The following is a 21,881-nucleotide window of genomic DNA, read 5'->3' on the forward strand; positions in this document are numbered from 1 at the left end:
TCAGAAAACTTTCCATTTTCTCAGAGACATATTCCCCACCATTGTCAGAACGTAAGACTTTGATTTTTCTTTCCATCTGATTTTCGACAAATGTCTTGAATTCAACGAATTTGTCAAAAACTTGATCTTTAGACTTCAGGAAGTATACAAAGCATTTGCGAGAGAAATCATCAATAAAAGTAAGAAAATAACGAGCTCCACCTTTTGATGAGATTTGCATGGGGCCACAGAGATCTGAGTGAACAAGTTCCAGAAGATTTCCTGCACGTGTCTTGCTTGATTTTGGAAAGGATTGACGGTGTGATTTTGCACGAACACAAACATCACAATCCTCAAAATCAGATTTTAAATCACATTTGAAATAAAGTGACTTTTGCAGCTCTCTTAGGGAACGAAAATTAAGGTGACCCAGTCTCCTGTGCCATAACTGACAGGTGTCTTGCTTCATTGAAGTGGTACAGACAAAGTTTGTTTCATTATCAAGACGATACAGTCCATTCACCTCTGTTGCAGTTGCCAAAACAGATGAACTGTCAACCATGGGTTTCTCTTTTAGTATCCTGCAACCGGTCTCATCAAAGATGACTGATAGCTTAGGCTGACTGTGTACAAGTTTACTAACACTTAACAAATTCAGCGCGAGTGTAGGCACAGACTTGACATCTTTAGCATGCAGTGTTTTTGAAGAGCTGAGCACTATGGCGACGTCTCGGTGCCCTGTGACTGGCAATTTTTCACCATTGGCTAGACGGACCTCTTCTTCGGATGATACATCGTGTGAAATTGGCAATGAACAACTGAGATGAGTTGATGCACCAGAGTCTATGAACCATTCATGTTTGTCAGAGAAAACCGCGGCAGAAAATACAGAAGAAACAGTTGCTCCAGAAGCAATTTCTTTTTCAGAGCAAACTGCATTAGCAGAACACTTAGATTCAGTTTTCCGGCGATTTTTCTTTTTTGGTTTCGAGCAGGTCGTAGACTTGTGTCCGCGATCATTGCAATTAAAGCAACGGATTCCTTTTGTAGCACTGGCAGGTTGCTTTTTCACGAAAAACACGGAATTCGATGGCGGTTTCGGAACTTCAGTTGCGTCTTCCAGCAGCAGGCTTTTCACGAATGAAGTCGTGATTTCTTGTCCAGATCCACGAATACCCAGGACGAGAGGCTTGTAATAGTCCGGTAATTTCGCGAGAATGAAACCACCGATGACGTGGTCGTCCAACGGCTTGCCGACGTTTTCGAGCTGTTCCGCGACGATCGTGAATTTATTCAGGTATTCGTCTACTGTACGGCAATCGTGAAAACGAATGTCCAGAAGACTCTGATACAGGCCTACCACACGAACAATACCTTTATCTTCGAAGGTGTCATTGAGCAAGTCCCATGCTTGCTTGGCAGTTTCACATTTCCGCGTGATCGTTGCAGTCGCAGGCTTGAGAGACAAGTTGATTTTCGCGAGAGCTCGGCGATCCAATGCGTTGTCGATTGGTTCGGTTCCCGGCACAATACAACTCCACAAACCGCAGTCGATGAGGAAGTTCTTCATGGCGAATTTCCAATCGGTGAAATTTTTCGGACCTTCGAGATGTTTCGATTCAGGCAACGTGCCTACGGCAAAACTGGTTGTCACAGTCCTGGAAGTCGTCGACATCGAAAGCCTCAGAGTTTCCAATTCCCGCCTCAAGGCTTCGTATTCTTCAGCGGTCGCCATGTTGGAGAGAAAACTAATCGGCGCGAGAAAGATCGTTAAAAAAACATCGGAACTCGCGAGTTTGTAGTCACAAAAATAATCTTATGCAGCGGGCCCATAACCTATTAGGATGAGTCCGTGGATCAATTACGATATATGGTTTTATTACAGAAACACACATTACTACAAACTACACAACACATACAAGGACGGTTACAAGAGGAATGAGAACAAACAGTACACTGATCAGAGTATAACATATGTTATAGGTGCTGCCATCTATCAGACATTATTTACACTAACAAGAAGTACAAGGCATCAGATGACAGAAGGGTAGCTTACTGACATCAGATAACATAAAGGCAGCTTGTGGACATCAGAAGATAAGAGAAGAACAGTTTTTTGGACACCGAAAGATGACAAAAGGGCAGCTTTGTGGGCATCAAATGGAAGAAAGAAAGCTTGTAGGCATCAGATGACAGAAAAATATCTCATGGATATCAGGTGGCAGAAGGATAGATAAGTTGATGGTCACCCTAATACAAAAGCAGTAAAGTAATCTACTATCTGGAGGAACGCCGAGAATGAATTAGGTTTTGAGGAAACAAAAAACAAGGAAATTTATTCAGTATTTTTGCCTCCACTATACTTGCAATGCATCTACAGATAATGATTCCATGAGACTGAACAGGAGCGGGAACTTTGAATCTAATTTGCATAAAATCTGTTTAATGCCAGGGTTCACTCGCGGTGATTTGGGTGAAATTTGTTTCTCTTTAGCTGCACAACTCAAATTACAGTAGGTTGCACACAAAAGTGATACTCCTGGATAGGAAGAGCTGCGACTAGTCTACACACACACACACAAAGGATCTTCAGGCTGAACATATGTAACACATTCAGAATGAAAAATATCGGCTGTGTGTAGAGATATGTGCCACCATGATATAGATAAACATTACTCACTACTATTTAGAGGATTTTGTGTAAAAAACCATTTGGACGATTGATACTGGGTTTTTATCTGCAATCAGATGCCAAAACCATAGCCTACTTGCTCCCGTCTGCTTCTCCCACTCAAGCAAAAAACCAAAAAGGTTTCTCTCAGCAAATGAATACGGCTAGCATCAATTCGAGGCTGTCTCTTGGAGAAGTGTGCAAACCATGTCCATGGGCAGTCAGAGATCATACCAGTCAGCTAGCATCAACAATTAAAGCATCTCCAACAAATTCCATTGCTATTTGTTGTACAAACTTACTTTTGGTTGATGGCGCCTCACAGACATAGGGATGATCAATGGTATGGTATCAGTGACTTAGTTTAAATGCAAATCGGTTCCCAACCAGAAAAGCGACAGTGGTGAATAGCAACAACAACCCGTGAAGATGCATTCCAAAATCCACTGACTAGATCATTTAAGCAGGGCAAAAACAAAAAAGTCTTTCAACAGACTGGAGAAAGGTTCCCGTTTGGAGTCAGGACGAGTCTCTTGGAGCCGCACTCGCAACAATACTTGGCACTCTGGACTGGATACTTTGTACCACACTGGTAACAAAACCTTGGCATCCTAGGCTGCTCTGAATTCTCGATACCAGCTCCTCCTTTTCCACTGCAGTTTGGTGCAGAAGTTGCAATCAGAGGAGGCGTGATGGATTCACTGCTGTTGGTGCTCCTGCTGAGAGATCTTTCACGGGACGTCTTACTAGGAGTGGACTGCTTACTGCTGGATACCGCTGGAAGAGAGTTGTTTCTGACACTCCTTGCTGTCTCACAATGTGTAGTATGATTATCTGTATATCTGATAAAGGAATGAGAAGATAAATATTAGAATCATGCTGAAATATGATCCAAAAAAGTTTGTAATGGCACAGTTTTACGAGGATATCAACATAGGATTAGATTTAGTTAATGATCGCAAACAGCATGAACTGTTTCATGATAAATTTGCTACAACAACTCACTGCCATGCAATTCACAGAAAATTCATCAAAAGGAAAATTCACTGATAAATTCAAAACAAATCACCGATTTGTCACAAAAGATTGAGTGATTGAATCAGTGAGCAAATGAAAGAGTTGAGTGTGTGAGCAGGAAATCATGAAAGTGAGTGAGCAAGCAATCAAGTAAGAAATTAAACAGATTGTTGAGCAGTGAGTAAGTATAAGCAAGTTAATCAGGCAGTAAGTGAATGAGCAAGTGAGGGGGAAATCGAGTGTGTCAGCAAGGAAATGATTGAGCAACTCAGTGAGTGGACAAGAAAATGCATGAGCAATTCGTCATGAGAATAGAACAGTTAGTAAATGACTTGCTCATGGTCCCTTGATCACTTGCCGAATCACTCACTTATAGATTCTGTCATTTGCTTACTCAGTTGCTCACTTTTTCGATATTAAATCAAGGTTATTAAGATTATACTACACTAATTAAAATGACATCAACATAACAGAATGGATTTAATAGGTGATAGCAAACAGTTTGAATGGATTCATGGAAAGTTAATGACAACAATATGCCGCCACACAATTTACCAAAAAAAGGAAAATTTGCAGACATTAGTTCGCCACAGAGATATCGAATGGGTGAGTGGTCACATCAATGAAAAAGTGGGTAAGTGAGCGGGCCACTGACAGTGTCAGTCACCAAGTGATCTAGCAAATAAGTGAGTGAGTCAAGTGAGCAAGCGAATGTGTGAGTGTGGTTGTATTCACTCTCGCTGACTGAATAATTTGCTCACTCACTCTTTTATTCACACCTAACCACCCTCTTGCTCCTTGACTTGGTCACTTGCTCGATCTTTTGGTGTTGAACTGTTGGCTGTGAATTTTCTTTTCAGTGAATTTTTCGTGGATGAACTGCTTGCTGGTGAATTTTTCTTTTTGCTGAATTGCGGGGTGGTTAATTTTCTCTTCAGTGAATTTTCCAGACATAGTTTGAACCAATGAAAGCACTTTGGAAACCATGATAAACTTGCAGTGCATTTCATTTAATTGTCACACCGTGGTAGAAATCTGCAGTTTGAAGCTGATTCTGAATGGCCAGAGATTACACACCCATAACATTTGAAACATATTGATTCATGAGTTGGATTAGAATTTCCAAACAAATTTCTGACAAATCAGACTACAGTGATACCCCTCAACTTACATCAGTAATTTGTTCCAAGACTAACGACATAAATCAAGGTGCATTTTTACACTAACAATGCCCTTTCTTCAGGAGAAAAGGGTGAAGCTTTTCTGCATTCTTTCTGATGTGAATCTTGCAAAGAAACATTTCTATACTATAAACACAACGTCAAACGCCAAGATTTGCTCAACATGCAAAACAATTTTTTTTTTAGAATAGCATGTCATGAATTTTCGGGGTAACATAATATGTCAGGGTAGAATACCTGTAGAACTGATGTAGAACTGTAGATATAGGGCAGAAAAATTTCTGTCCTAGAACTTTTAACATTTAAATGAGCCAAAAGTAATACGTATAACATGTAACATCAACATGCAACGAAGAGAAAATATAAAAATTTTGAAGCAAACTTACTCGTCGTCAAAATCCTCTGTTTTCAACTCAGAAAACTTCATCCTCAAGGCACTGAGCATCTCATAGTTATGATTGCTGTAAAATATAGAAAATATAATGTTTTTGAAAAATTTTTTATGGCTAATATCAGTATTCAAGACTAAACACCGAGCTATGAATGGGCAGTTGGGCAGCAGAAGTGATTCTGAACCTCACAAGATGTCATCATCCAGGGGTGGGAAGTGACTAAGTCCATTTCGGAGCAGCTTTGGAACAGCAAAATTCAGGATTCGGAGCAGTTTTGGAGCAGCAAAATATGGGATTCGGAGCAGATATTTATAAATTGGAGCAGTGAAATTAACAAGAATATTTTCGGTAACCCTCAACCCTTTTCAAAATAAAACTGTACTGTCTTTTGTTATCAAACATCTTTTCGTCAGCTTGATTTTTGTTTCTGGTGTTTTAGGCTTTTGACACCTTGTTTGAAAGAGCGGCTGTCATATAATTTTTTGCACCCGTCTATTTAAGATGATTTTTGCTTACTGAGGGCGCTATTTGCTGCCTTGAACAGCACTTCTTCAAATGAGCTAAAAAATTTTTTATAAGTTTTCAATTTTTTTATACTTGGAAAGAAATTGTTGCAAAATGGGAGAGAATTTCGAAAGAATCAACTCGATGTTTGGCGATGCAGCACTCATTATCTGGCGAGATTGGCGATCTGACACTCGTTATTTGGCGAGATTGGCGATCTGACGCTCGTTATTTGGTGAGATTGACGATTTAACGCTCGTTATTCGGCAACATTGGCAATTTAACGCTCGTTATTCTGCAACATTGGCAATTTAACGCTCGTTATTCGGCAAAGTTTCTAAACTAAAATTCATAATTCGGCGGACATGCGCTTTTTACTCCCGGAATGAAAATTTTTTTCACGAAATATTGGGATTTAACACAATGACGATCGACTACAGTAATTTCTGCTGCTTCCAGAGGCGACTTTTTTTTTTAAACGGAAACACTCGCATTTGTACTTTAAAGCTGAAAGACATTGCAAACCATCTTCAGTTCCACGATCACGGACAATATCGGGGTTTCGCGATGGAAAGCCCGATGAGGTGCCGATAGTTTGAGTATAGTGGAATAAAACACGCTCTTCTCGGAAAGAATCGTTTCATGGCTAGCAGGAACAAAATGTTTTTGGCGTCCTTTCCGAAATTCCGGGCATACTGAAGCAAAATTCGCTATTTGGCGCAGAAAAATACGAAAATAAGCTATTGGAGCAGGATGGCGCAAGATATTAGTTTTGGCGCAGTGCGGCGCAATTGGCGCAGAGTTCCCACCCCTGCATCATCATCACCAAAACCATAGAAGTAAGACTAAACTCATACCATCGCCAACATCCTTTCCAGTTTGGTGTCAATGACAATGTCTAGCAGCGCTATCTCAATACATGCGCTGACTCAGCCATGGTCAGGGAACATCTGATGACCATGTATAGCAATCAGCACCTATTTTTCCAGACTTACATCCCTTCCCCCCCTCAGTGCATGCAAGACCCCATAATGCTATTAAAATAGCAATGCTGTCTGGAAATATGTACTGATAATCTTTTATATGTAATCTGTGCCCTTGAATTGATTGAGCATTTGTTTGTTTCAAGACCTGAATAGTACCTGTCGTGTTCTTCAGAATCATAATCAAATTCATCGACATAGTCTTCGTATTCGTTATCGTTGGTATCTTCATAGAAAGAGTCCCTGTAAGGGGAGAAAAACAGAAAATTAGACATTGTTTTTATATATAGGATGTAGGATGATTGAGACGATGCCTTTGTGGCATGCATGGGCTATCTTGTTATAGCCATCTTAATTGCTGACACAGCAGTTTGTGGCAAGGGTATATAATTCATTATGCTAACTGTGGAGGGACAGTTAGGGGTGGTGTAACATACTGAACAGAGGTGCATACCCTATCTCCCCGTGTCTTTCAAAATCTTATCGGAAGCATATATCTCAAGGAGAATAAATGGGTTCTTATTAGTGGTGTGTGCCGTAAGTTACATATAATATTTTACTTTTGCTATTAATTAGCATGAGTGTATTCCATGGAATAAGTGGAGATTAGTTCAACTGCTTTTTGTGTGAATCGATCCAGCAAGCTTGCTCACCTCCGATCATCATCACTGGAAAACAGATCATCCTTGAACTTGACAACAGGCACATATGAAGAATCAGCTGAACGAGAACTTCTATGAGGCAAAGTGAAATAATCTCCTCTCCCTTCGCATGATTTTGTACTATAATGGAGAAAGAAACTTGCCGTTAATAAGCACTAAATATATAACATCTAATAAGCACTAAATATCTACCATACACAGTCAAGTTTCTATATCTAATCTATGTAACCACACAGCTTCTCATGAATCGGTAAAATATTTGACTGCTGTGGTGGTCGAGTGGTCATAGTGAAAAACTCGTATTGCAGGGACCTGGGTTCAAACTCCACTGTTGCCACAGTTGAGGTTAGCTGTGGTTCCCAACTTCAAGGCACTAATGCAAGCCGATCTCCCCAGTAAAAAGTCTCAAAACAAAGAGTAACAGGCCTACAACAGTACAATTATTCAATCATCAAACTTCACTCATAGTCAGAAAAAAATTGATGACAGCACTACACATTACAAGCATCACACAGTAACAAACTTCTCGTTATAGGTTTACAACACATAAATGCACAAATTCCAATATAGCCCAGGGGTCTTCGACCACCTGCTAAAATCTCTTCATTGAGGCAATGCAGCACGCCATGATCTGGTTAGGAGGAGGTCTGATATTATTTGTGTCTACTTATGAGTGCATTCACAAAACAGCTCTATAAGAATGGTAATTAACAGGAGTTGCTTAACGAATTTGGGACCAGCTGACCTGGATTAAATTCTGACAGTTCGTCTAGATTTTCAAAGGCTAACAAGACTTGGCAGCAAGCTGCCAAGGTTTCATCTATGCCTGTGTCAAGATTCTATTTAGGCCAGCTGTTAAGATTTGATATAAGACAGCTGTGAGAATTGGACATTGTGGCTGTCTATCTAGATTGGATCTTGGTGGCCAGCTGTCTGGATTCGATATAGGCCAGCTGTGAGAACTGAATCTTGATTGCAAGTTGCTAAGGTCTCATGCATGCCAGCTGCCATGATTTCATCTACGACAGATGTCAGGATTCATTATAGGCCCGCTGCCACGATTTGATATAAGTCAGCTGTGAGAATTAGATCCTGGTGACCAGCTGTCTGGATTGGATCTTGGAGGCTGTCAAGATTCAATCTTTGTGGTCAACTGTCAAGATTGCCAAGATTTGATAGATGGTTCATTTTTGTGGCCATTTTGCAAAATCTTATTGAAATAAACAAAATAATTTGCAAAACATCATCAATGCAGCCATAGGTGCCAGAACCTGGAAACCACCACTCTCTCCCATAATAAATTCTGTGAGGGGGCTGAGCCCCCTCAATAATTAATGAATATACAAAGCAACGCACCCCTACTCCTTCCCCTGCATAGGAGTCCCATATATACATGATGACTGGCAACTTTCAACCCCCGTCAATGTTTTCCTCATGTCAGCGCCTCTGCATACAGCAATCCAGATGTTTAAAAAAATGAAAATCCTAAAACTCACTTGGGTGGTCTCTCACAACTTTGCCCTCTGCACGGAAACGTCTGCACAGATTCTTGAAAAGCGACATGTTTTGTTCTCGAACCAAGTAATCCAGGTGAGGAGAAAGTTCGTTGGATGCCAGGACTTTTGGAAGCAGCATCCGCACTTTTCACCAACCTCTGAGCATCGACTACACTTGAGTTCCGTTTCTTCCCAGGAAGTGGCGCTCGATACTGAATTTAAAGGGAGGGGGTAAAAAAAAAAAAGTGAAAGTATCGATACGAACAAAATTGTTGTGAAACCATACTAAAAAATGATAAAAAGAGGAAGTTCTTACTTGTGTCCTTGCTTTCAGTCTTTGCAATGCTTCCGAGCTTGATGGACTTTTCGGCATTCTGATAACCTGTTCTTGGCACCATTTGATGTGACGATCGGCAGCCTTGTGATTGAAACACCTCTGACACACAGGACATTGAATATAACCTTTAATGAAAGTTTAAAAAAAATGAATAAACCTGGTGATGAAGGTTATGACAGCTGGCTGATGCGAAGATGAATTCAGGAAAGAAAATTCCCACCTTGCAGGGGTGAGCTTTGGCCTGAGTTAGGTCTGGCTGTCTATGTGTTGCCCCGTTCAGCAAACACAAGCTCTAAGGAAAGAGGATTTGTTGCCTTTGTGGTGTAGTGGTCTAGGATGCTCACCTGGAAATTGAGAAGATGTGGGTTCGATTCCCAGCATAACTGTGTGTGCTGAACGAGGCTGCACGTAGACAGTCAGACCTAGAGATGTGAGGTGGCCTGAAACATTTACAACAAAATAATTTTTGGTGTAATCACCCCGAATGACAACTTTTAGTTCGAGAATATTCTCAGAATATTCTCCAGGTCATGATGAGAGGTTTCAAAAGTTTTGTTATAAAGATTTTAGAAACCTTTAGATTAAAATCTTAAAAAATTGTTTTAAAATTCGATAAATTTTCAGAAATAAGTTCACAACAAAAGAAATTAAATCAAAGTTGATTGATAAAAGAAGCAATTATTATATAATCATCTTCATTCTAAGAAGATACAGAACTGTTGTTTTCTTCAATGCACATACACTTAAATTCTGTATCACTCCCTTTCTTTTTTCAAGTCGTGTAATTCAGCCCCTTGTTGGTTTAATCTTCTGGCTTTCAAACTTCAATATTGTGGTCTAAAAACTTCAATATACCCATCTTCTTAACAGGAAGAGAGACAGGGACAGAGAATATTCTCTCAAAGGACTACTATTATAAATTACTAGAGAATATTCCTATCAAAAATAATTATTATTATACAAAAATAATTATTATTCTCAAGTTATTTATCAAGATTATTTATTATAATACATGTTATTACATATATTCTTGATAATACTCTCTGGAAAGATTTCGGGAACTGAAGAATATTCTCTGGAAGGACTATTATTAATAACTTCAGAATAATTCTTATTATTTTCTATAAGAATATTTTCCCCAGTGATTTATGAAAGTAGTCCTTCCAGAGAATATTCTCAAGGATATTATATGTAACTATGTTATAAATAACCGGAGAATATTCTCATCAAGAACTTATAATATTCTGAAGTTATTTATAATAGTAGTCCTAGCAAAGAATATTCTCGAGAATATTCTCCGAAAGATTATTCTCGAGAATTTTACATCTCTAGTCAGACCTAACTCAGGCCAAAGCTCACATTCCCTGCAAGGTAGTTAAATTTTCTTTTCTGGATTCATCTTCGCATCAGCTAGTAGTTGAAACCTTTGCAGTAACAGCAAAGAGTGCCATCATCTTCGGATAAACCTGGTTAGTTACGAATTCAACAAGATCACTGATTTCGAGAAATTACTACATAGTGGAAATTATACAAATACAAATACAACGCCACAACAGGCAAATTGCCCAACGAGGTGGCTGACTTAAGAACATCATGGATCCCCGAGCCCCTACCTACTACTGCTACACCACACATGCACCCCCCCCCCCCCGCGGAACCCCCCCAACGAATTGATACATGCGGGAATGTGCGTGTACGTGTAGTGCAACCTGACGTAAATTTTGTTTCTGTGTAATGCTTGTTATGTGTAGTGCTGTCATCTGCCCCCAGTTTTACTAACTATGAGTGAAGTGTTATGGTTGAATGATTTTACTGTTGTAGGACTGTTGCTCTCTGTGGCGAGACTTTTTAACGGGGAGATCGGCTCGCATTTGCGCCTTGAAGTTGGGAACCACAGAAAACCAACTTCGGCCGACCACCACTGTGGGGTTCGAACCCGGATCCTCGCATCACGAGTCCGGCATTATAACCACTCGACCACCACAGCGGCAAACCATTGCGTCTAAATTATTTAGACACTGTCCATAAAAGTATTTGGCATTATTAAATGAGTATGTCAGTCAGAAAAAACGAAACATTACAAAGCTGAGTGTTCATGACCTTTTTTCCTTTTGCGTTACTTAGTGGCCAGAAATATCAACACAGAGGATGTGGCTCAAAATAGTTGGCAAAACTTCCGGGTATAAGCGATTCTCCGGTTGTACACAAAGGCCTATTCACAAAAGGCTTAGCAGGCTATAGCCCAGGACAGCGAATTTGAGGAGTGAGCAGTCATGAAAATCAGTAGAAGGGAAAAAGGGCTGCAAAATCTGTATAGCCCACACTGACATTTTTTTTAAACATATCCGCCTCTACACAGAAAGCGAGGGACTAGGTCAGTTAATGAACAAATGAGTGACCTAAAGGACAAGGGACCAGGTCAGCAATGGACAGAGAATAACAAAAAATTTGCAAGCATGTGAAGGACCAAAAGAGTGACATAGCATGTGGCTGGATTGGAAATTTTTGGAGCAAAAACCAATTAGGTCAAACTGAACCAACACATATGACCATATAAAGGCAAGATAAAATTTGTTTCTGTTACATCAGGAAAGTAAAAGCCTGCACTAAAAAACCAAAAACCAAAAACAATGTAGCGTGAAACATAAAACAATGACGTATATTGTAAACAACTGTACTTTGTCGTAAAAACCAATGGCTTTAATGAATTTAAAAATGTGGGATGCATCGCAAATGGTTGTTTAAAATGTCACGAAGTGAAAGATGACTATGACCAAAAGAGATCGTAAACTGATGACGATGACGTGAGCAAGTACAAGCATAAGCAATGGTCAGAGGACTTTGATAGCGACGGCACTCTAGTTGACTCTCTCATAATAAAAGATATGATTGTGTGAGGAGACTGTGTCCTATATGCAACATAGCATGTAGCAACCACGGGAGTGACCAAGAGAACGAAGGACCAGGTCAATGAGTGAGTAACATAAAAGTAGCATAAAGATTTTGCTACCACGTGTGACCAAAACTGTGTGTAAGCATGTGAGTGTCCTAAAGAGTCATCTAGAGTGCAAGGCATCAGGTCAGTGAGTGACCTAGAGCATGTGCAAGCATATAGGTGACCAAAACAATGTGCAAGCATGTGAATGCCCAAAAGAGTACATAGCATGTACAACCATGGGAGTGACCAAAAGAATGACCATGAGAGTGAAAGACAAGTTCAGTGAGCAGTCAAAAGAATGACCAAGAATGTGTGCAAGAATGGGAATGACCTGGAGTGTGTGTAAGCATGGAAGTGACAGAGAGTGGACCAGCATGTGTGACGCAAAGAGCGAGTTAGAGACACGCATTGACTGGGAGAGCCATGTGGGCAGCCTAGGGCGGTAAATTTGATGAATGAGTGGTCAAGAAAACTATCGACTAGAAAGGAAGAAAAGTGGCAAAATTTGCATAACCCATAGGTGGCAAAACATAATTCTGCCTCTGGATGTACAACAGTTCGAGGTCTGGATATTTTCTGGCCAATATGAATCAAACAATGAAAGTGAATTGAATCAATAAGATTAAAGATGATTACCTAATGGAATAACAGGACACGTTTTAGATTTTGTGAGATGATAAGACGGAGAAGTCCTTGTCGAGTTTTCATGATGGTTCTCCCGGCATTTCTTTTTCTGTTTCTTTGGATCATCCTTGATAACGACAAAAGACAGAATATAAATCTTCATGTACTACACAGGTGAGTTTGTTATTCAACAACAAAGTAATATACAGTCAATGCTCGTTTTTACAAATTTGAACAATTAGTTCATAAAAACTTGTCAATTAATGCAATCAAGGTTTGACTGTATCAAAATAAAATACAGTGGATAGATCTAATCAATGGCAGAAGCCTATGTTCCTCCGACCTGTCGAACTGGAAACCATTACTCAACCATACACGCACCTTATACACATTCCCCTGAGTAATTTCGTATGAATCCAGACATGCTGAAATGTCTGTGTTCTCTAATGTATTTATGTGGTTAGAGTTGTACTTGTTTCATGTTCTTGCTGGTGTTGGCATCTGATTTTGAATATGGTCAAACTGGAAGATGATGGATGACAATTTTTTCACGCAAAGTTGCAAGATTCGAATTAGTGATTTTTTTTTTAATCAGAGAACTATTATCTCACGAACATGAAAATACAAAACTAAAAGGGGGCATTTGGCAGAGAGGGAGGGTACAGGAAAACTGGTCAGCCATCCAAACGACAGTGGATCCACAGTGGGAAGAAAACCATCCAAGCCTTATGTGTGATTGAGTTTTTAATGGTTTAAAAAAAAAGTTGCAGCTTCAATACAACAGCAGCAACTGGGATAAGAATGCCAGACTGTTGAAAGCGCTCCAAACCACATCGATGGTCGTCTGGATCAACAAACTAGTACTGCTGAAAGAAATATGCTCTTTAGCAAAAAAAAACAAAGCACCCCTGAAAAATAATTTGATGAATTCGAAATTTCTCATGCAAATTCCTTCATACCAAGTATGCAAATAATTAAATTTTCAAGGCCAATGAATGTTAACTTCGGCCATAGCACACGCATTTCTGCTGTGAAATAGCATTGTATAAAACAGGCAACAATCGTGGATGACTTATCATTTCCCTTCAGCATTGCAGTTTTCTGGGGACATGACCAATAATGCCGTTACGACATTGTCAAAAACCTTATGGGCAATCGAACGACTTTGAATGCAGTTGCATTGACAGGATGCATGAAGGTGGCTAGTCATACCAAGTAATAGTCTGCCACCAGCACCATACAGACACAGCTATGCAAAGGTACTGGCAGCAAAATTTGCTGCAGGAAACTCATTGGCAGAATGAAGGTGCAACATCAGATATGCATGAATGCGAGGCAAGATCAGATTATTGTACAGTAGGCCCAAACTGCTCCAACGAGATCATTATCCGCTATCCAACGAGCTACCAGCCTCTTCCATAACACCAGCGGTACCTTCCACCATCTCACAGCACTTGTCTGAGGAGGGGTTACACACTCACAACGGCTTTTAACCCCATTGTAACAGAGGCATCTAAAGTGGTGTTATAGCCAATCACCATGGCTGCCAGTGGACTGGCATCAAATAGTGCTCAACAATGAATCCTGCTTCAGTCTTAGAGTAGATGACTATCGGACCCGTGTGTAGAAGGGCCAGAGCAAGTGGTCCCAATCAGGCTTTGTTTTATGGACGCATACACAGCTATCACCCCTGGTGTGATGGTGTAAGGTACCATCTCTTACTACAGCAGGTCATCTCTAATCATCCTGCATACAACTCCAACAGTTCAATGATATGTTGATGGCATCTTGTGTTACCCTTCATGGCACGTCATCAGGGGTAATTTTCCAACAAAATAATGCCAGGCCAAATATGGCTCGCATATCTCTGGACTGCCTCCGTGCTGTTGATACTCTTCCTTGGCCAGCAAGGTCACCGGACCTTTCATCAACCGAACATGTATGGGACATGGTAGACCGCCGAATCTGGAGCAACAATTGACAAATGCCTGGCAGAATGTATCGCAAGATGAGATTGGGAATCTTTATCACTTCTTAAAACAACGTATACAAGTATGCATCGCCACCAGGGGACGAGGTGCATGTCTGGTTTAGTAGTAGTAGCCATTGGTGGGTCCTACGGTTTTGAATTTTTAATCGTTTCATTATGTGTGTAACAGCTTTTTGAACCAGTGGCGGCTCGAGGTCGGATATTTTGGGTGGAGACGGGGGAGCGCGTGCAGATTTTCAAAAATATACTGCCATTTATCGGTGAAAATATGTACTCAAGTATACATGTATTTACAATTATTAAAGTACTACACTGCATTGAAAACTTTCATTTCTGTTTATCAAATTATTTTTCACGTTATCTGTATGCAATACAAAAATAATAATACTTTATCATTACAACATTAACGTAAATAGTTTACACAGTGAGCTTAATACACATCTTAACAATGTTAAAAATCATCATTTAAGTTTAGCAGTTGCCATCGGCGATGGTTTTTGCAAATTGTGAAAATTTATACTCTTCTTCCAATATTTCACTCTCATTTCAAAGGTGTATAAAATTATATGACAAAGTTATCAAATATATTCTAACTTAAAAGATAGAAAGTAGATGGCAGCATCAGTATCTGCAGCATGTTTTCAGCATGACAAAAACGAACATAATAACCTGTGCTAACTATCACCTCCCCCTTCTTTCTTCTCTCATATCTCTACTACTAAAGGGTATCTCATATCGGTGCATGACAAAAAGCGCCTAAAGAAGAAAGGAATACAGAGCCCCCTCTCTCTCCATCGATAGCGTCGGCAAACCTTGACCATATGACCTGTATTTTATACGGGAAAATAAAATATGGCTTCTGAAAATATTTCTTTCCTAATTAATCAAATTCATTTGAAAGAAATTCAACGGTATTAAGTTGATATCTAATCCATTTGAAGCATTAAATGAATGGCTCAAAAATTTCAAGAGATGGCGTGCACCTTGTTCACGAGCCGTCACCAGCCTTGAACCAGATTCTAATAATAAAAAAGTGTATTTGAAAAATCAATGAGAATAAAACGTTCACATGACGAATGTTTAAATTATCTGAAATAGAATTTAAAAAATAATCTCACAAGAAAAACCTTTTCGACTTTCGTCAGAGGGAAAGGAATGATGTCTTTGGTTCTCTGCAGGAACGAGTCGAACTTTTTACGTCTGATTGTTTTCCTCGATCTCTCGCAAACTTTCTCGTGACGTTCCTGCCAAAAAAATATATAAAAAAGTTGGTCACAAATACGAGGGGGGAAAAATTATACGAGAGTCAACGAATTCAATGATGTCTGCTAAAATGTTGAACACATAATATATCAATACAGTGTGGACAGGAAAAGATGCCGGAATACAAGTTTTTAATTTCTCAATCACGGAGCATGATAGATGCTGTTGAGAGCATAATTTTACCCCAGCGTAAAAACATGACAGTGAGGAAAAATAAACAGTTTTTATTCATTTAGTGCAGGCATCTTCACCATGGTGCTCCCTGAGGTACCCAGAGTGCTCGATGCTCATGCCTGATTTCATGCTCGCGAGCAATTGATCAACATTCCACTTAAACAACTTGTAGAAATTGCATTCATGGATTGATATCATCCTGATTTCATGCATTTGTACGTCCAACTTGCCATAAGGCGCTCTTCTTGTAATGATGGGTACAGGCAGTACTTGGGACTTGGAAAGATTGAAGACCTCTGATTTAATGAAATAACATTAGACATGATGGTTGATGTGGTGGATCCAATTCTGCTATGTATCAAGAAACATGAGAACCTCGATTATCCGTACGCAGACTAACTGGGAATCAGATTAACCATGCTGCAAAAATGCCATGTGTTCAGCTTTTCCCCCTATCTGTGTTATTGTTACTGATTTTGTCATAAGATTTTGTGAATGTTTGCGACAAAGACAAACATTCCCTTTTTCTGAACCGGATTCTTTCATGCTTTTATAGAACTGTTCTCCCCTTCCCCCCCATTATAGAGCTGAACTCCCGTGTCAATGTGTTGAAACGGCAGTTCCCCTTCCCCATATGCACACATAAGAAATGAGACATTGTCCTGGAGCGATCAGCATTTTAAGATTTACAGATAATTACAGGAAATGCAGGGAAGTTAGTCGAAATGCATTTTTTATTTCTTACCTTCAAACCCGAACACAACTCAGGCCTACCGCCCTGGGCGATTTACTACCTAGTGAGTAGTGCGGAAGTATGTGTGTTTCTAACAGCCTGAGTGTGCATCTAGTGTTGTGCTGCCTTCTATATTTTGTGAGTGAAGTGTAATGATTGAACCGTTGCAGGCCTGTTGCTCACTGTGGCAAGACTTTTCTACGGGCAGATCAGCTCGCATTTGCACCTCAAAGTTAGGAGAACCACGGAAAACCCAACTCTACACACCCGACCACCACTGTGGCAATTGTGAGGTTTGAATGCTAGTTCTCGTGATGTGAGTCCATCACCAGGGCCATCTTACTTGGCCCCTAGGCCAAGTAGTTTTGGAGGTAGGAGGAGGCCCTACCTGGTAAATCCTAGAAAATTTCATCCGGTTCTCATTTATGTGAGGCCTTTTCTCTTGAGGCACTGGGCCCATGAGTTAAGACAGCACTTTCCACCACTATGACTACTCTACCACCACACAGTAGCTGTTCACTCTCCCAGCATTGATAATTGAGACTCTACTGTACTAGTGTACACTAAAAATGAGAATTGCTTTTTTTTTTTGCAATATACTGATACCAAACCAGTGTGAAGACTCTCACCAGTGAAGATGGCTGGAACGTCCTTCCGCATATTCTGCAAGGCTTAACAAGAAATTTCCTCGGATCCTCATCTGGAGACGGAACTGTAATGCAAAGTACACGAGTAGATGATCAAAAACAGTGTCATAATCAGGATAGTGAAATATCAAGTTTTAAGCTCTTATTATCTTTAAATTGAGTTCGGGTGACAGGAGGTAAGATACATCAACCCACACCAAAGCCGTATTAATATTCATACAAATACAACGCCACAACAGGCAAATTGCCCAACGAGGTGGCTGCATCATGGATCCCCGAGCCCCTACCTACTACTGCTACACCCCCCCCCCCCCCGCGGAACCCTCCAACGAATCGTTACATGCGGGAATGTGCGTGTACGTGTAGTGCAACCTGACGTAAAGTTGTGTTTTCTGTGTAATGCTTGTTATGTGTAGTGCTGTCATCTGCCCCCAGTTTTACTAACTATGAGTGAAGTGTTATGGATGAATGATTTACCGTTGTAGGACTGTTGCTCTCTGTGGCGAGACTTTTTAACGGGGAGATCGGCTCGCATTTGCGCCTTGAAGTTGGAAACCACAGAAAACCAACTTCAGCCGACCACCACTGTGGGGTTCGAACCCGGATCCTCGCATCACGAGTCCGGCACTATTGTGGCTTCTCTGGGTAGGTTTCTCCTTTGGGCCCCTCTTGAAAGGGTTATTATTATGCAAAACAAGTGTGAATTTTGTTTCCCCCTCCCCCCCCCCCATTTGACTTGAGGCCTTGGTTGCCCCAGCCTATTTACAGCTCTGGTCCACATGGGTAAAGAGCTAATATTCCGGAAAGTGCAGAGCCTTGTCTGACCTGACAGGTAAGATACGTTTGCAATTTCTTTTAAAACAATATGCAGTGCCGTCTTAACGCATGAGCCCACTCGGGCACCCCAGGAGAAGAGGGACCTCATAAAAATGAGATCTGTTTGAAATTTCCTACAATTTGCAAGGTAGAGTATCAGAAAAACCACTTGGCCCAGGGGCCCATGATGCTCTTAAGACAGCCCTGCCAATATGTTGCAGGCAGTGTATGTTTTGTCATTACCTTGAGGTGAAGGCACCCATGGAGGGGGGGGGGCAATGATTACAAAGAGTCTTTTGCTGCAGCACAGCATTTGAATCGTATAAGCTTATTTTCTTGTATGTTGCCAACAGTATGTTATCTTCATTTTCCTCGCAGAAATATACCTCCTGACCTTCACCTCAGATTGTACGTGTTTTCACTTTTATTATTTTTTCCCCGTCGTCATTTGAGTTTTCATCCTGGCCGATCAACGGTTTTTACCCATAACATAGATTAAAAAGCTTCTAGGCCTTCTTAAGGTCAGGCGGGACCATTTCATTACTTATAACACAGTTCCAGAGGTTTTTTTTTGTTCCAGAATAGGATTTTATAAACCACAGAATTAGTAAAATCGTTTCTAAATTTCAGTGGAATTAAACTAATAACAGTCAATTAAACCAGGGCTGTCATGAAAATAACCCAGGGCTCAATTTTGATTTGAGGTAGGCCCTAAACAGAACAGACAGAGCACGACGAGGCTCTGTTGCTTACATGATTTTAAGTCATTGTCCTGGAGGGCATGGTCATGCCGAGTCCCTAGACAGTACAAGCATTAGGAACCCCCACAACTGAAATCAAAGATATTTGCCAAGTCAGGCAAATATGTATCTTGGCCCTCTTTAAATCATAGAGCCTCGGCCAAACACCCACATCTGCCAATATAGTAAACTAGCCTAGCAATTCGCCTATAATCTAACCAACGAGCATATATCTCCAACGAGTGAGATGTTGATGCATGGTTCTTGTAGCGATATATCCACAGTGCTAAAGGTTTTTTTTAGGGCAATGCATTTCTTCACAAAAGACCTTACCTACCCTTGCAAGAACCTGGACTACAGATTGGGAATCACACCTTTTAGCGTGGTTGTAAGCCAATGGTGTTAACCTTTAAGAAAGTGTGCGTGCCACTTCAATGGTTTAAGAATGCGTCATGGGCGACTTAAATGATTGTGGAACAGTGGCAGTGGGATACCCTGCGGCTCACTTAAGTGATCTGTAATTGGGCACAGTGGATCACTTAGATGATCTGTAACTGCACCACGGCCTCTTACATGCTTTGGAACTATGTGCGGGGAGTCACTTGAGTCATGAATGTGCTGAATGCCACTGTCACTTGAGCGATCTGGGAATGTGCTACGGGCTACCAAAGTGAATTGAGAAGCTACACCGCAGGTCACTTGAAAGATCTATAAAGACGCAGTATGTCTTTTAAATATGTAAATATGCTGCGGGCTGTTTAAGTGATCTGGAACTGTACCACACATCCCTCAAGTGATCTGGAACTATGCAGCGGGTTACTTAAGTGATGTGAAGATATACAGCTGGCCATTAAATGATCTATAAATGTCACGGGCTGCTGAAGTGATCAGGAACTGTACCAGCGTCTCTCAAATGACCTGGCAATACTGCAGATGACTTAAGTGATCTGTAAATGTCCCGCATATCTCTTGGAAGATCTGGAACTGTGCCGCGGACTGCTTAAATGATCTGGCACTGTGTAAAGGGTCGCTTAAGCGATCTGTAAATGAGCCGCGGTGCCACATTTCTCAAAATGTGATTTGAGGCCACGGGTTGAGCATGCACGCTGTAAACCTACATATGGAGAGATCCTTGGCTAATAAACTTACGGGTATTTTCCATGCAAGTGATTGATGGATGAACAAGCCGAGTCCGAAATAATGGAGCGAGATCTAATCATCTAACTAACTTAAATAATCTGAATCTTTTATAAAAGATTGATTGATAATTGAATTATAATAAATTATAAGAATTTTTCGTTTGATTATTTTGAATTATTGGTGTAGTTCAATCACCTACGTCAAAAAACGACGACTAAAAAATGTAAACAATCACAAACTGTTGCCAAATAGAGTTTGATAAATGCAACACCCGTATTTTAGATGAGCAGACGATAGTTTTTCTTCGTTACTTCATTGCCGATATGAATTAGACATGATTTCATTAAGGCGACTGGATAGGGGGACGGCCCTGATAGGGGGGCCCCTATTGTAGCAACACCACACTAAATATTTCTAGTGTGGTGTTGATTGTAGGGGCTATAGATTTCATATCTTCAAAAAAAGGTGGTTGATAACGTAAGCAACCTTAAACCCCCCCCCCCCTCAAACCCCGGTCATCAAAAGTCAGCAAATCAAGAACTCCCTCATCCCCTTCGATACTGACGTCATACTTGAATGACCCCCAAAGTTTACATTGAAAGTAATTTATTATATTTGTTATTGTGTTGTATTTTGTTTATTTTGCTTTTTTCGTTATTTTCAAAAATTAAAAATTAATTAAATTCAGACACATATTTGTGCTTCATACAATATTTGAATTCAAGATTCATTGAGAGACTGGTTATTTGTGGAGATGAAGATTACAAGGAAGTAAATTCATCACTGCCCCCACGGGGACTCGAACCCCGGTCTCTCGCTTGCCAGACGAGTGCTCTGCCATCTAAGCCCTGGAAGCAGGTAGAACGTTTCAACCTTGGAGCGTATATATATGTTGTATTGGCAAGTGGAGAGGACATCCGCCTGGTTGGCCTATGTCATTCACGAGCTATTAGTTGATTGTTGACGCCGTCCATGTACGGTGCCTTTCAACATATGTATACACTCCAAGGTAGAAACATTCTATCTGCTTCCATAGCTTATATGGTAGAGCACTCGTCCGGCAAGCGAGAGACCGGGATTCGAGTCCCCGTTGGGGCAGTGATGAATTTTCTTCCTTGTAATCTTCATCTCCACAAATAACCAGTCTCTCAATGAATCTTGTGGAGAGGACATTTCTAATTGAATATTTGAATTGTCTTTTAACGGGAAACAGGGGGGTAGGAAATTACTCATGGTCGCAAGGGGGCCACAGGAATGAGAAATGATTGAAAGGGGGGGGGGGCATGGGCAAAAAAAGGTTGAGAACAGGCCCGTCATTTGGGGCTGGCTTTTGAAAATACACTAAATATGGTATGTATACATACATTGAGTACATGTTCCTTGCCCCCCCCCCCCCCCGGGAAAAAGTTGAAATGACGGCCCTGGTTGAGAACCACTGGTCTAGTGGTCTGGGGCGTTCACCCGGGAAGTGAAAGAACGTGGGTTCGATTTCCCGCAGGGGGAGTTGAATTTTCTCTTTCCAAAATATATCTTCGCATCAGCCAGCTGTTAAAAAAGAAAAAAAAAACCCCTCTGCATCGTCACTTTTACAAAG

At 40.6% G+C, this 21,881-nt stretch overlaps 1 protein-coding gene across 3 annotated transcripts; it reads right to left on the reverse strand.

Annotated features, from left to right (window-relative positions):
- Positions 1–1,842: 1,842 nt before the first annotated feature.
- Positions 1,843–20,527, reverse strand: LOC149067906 (zinc finger C2HC domain-containing protein 1A-like). 3 transcript variants are annotated; one of them, XM_089251977.1, is made up of 10 exons: positions 20,297–20,527; positions 17,574–17,656; positions 15,893–16,018; positions 12,797–12,911; positions 9,202–9,347; positions 8,886–9,097; positions 7,381–7,509; positions 6,887–6,970; positions 5,235–5,309; positions 1,843–3,492 (listed from the first exon to the last, which is right to left on the reverse strand). In XM_089251977.1, exons 1-10 carry the CDS (start codon positions 20,307–20,309, stop codon positions 3,138–3,140), a joined length of 1,338 nt encoding a protein of 445 aa, XP_089108103.1. In that variant the 5' UTR covers positions 20,310–20,527; the 3' UTR covers positions 1,843–3,137. The 3 variants fall into 3 exon arrangements, with proteins under 3 accessions (XP_089108103.1, XP_089108104.1, XP_089108105.1); XM_089251978.1 differs by having other exon boundaries at positions 2,993–3,492; positions 15,902–16,018; positions 20,297–20,440; XM_089251979.1 differs by lacking the exon at positions 6,887–6,970 and having other exon boundaries at positions 2,993–3,492; positions 20,297–20,440.
- Positions 20,528–21,881: the final 1,354 nt, after the last annotated feature.

This window comes from Pholcus phalangioides, unplaced genomic scaffold, assembly GCF_987345545.1.
Source record: "Pholcus phalangioides strain wild (caught in Gottingen) unplaced genomic scaffold, Ppha-v1.0 ptg000028l_1, whole genome shotgun sequence".
NCBI classification, from domain to species: Eukaryota; Metazoa; Arthropoda; class Arachnida; order Araneae; family Pholcidae; genus Pholcus; species Pholcus phalangioides.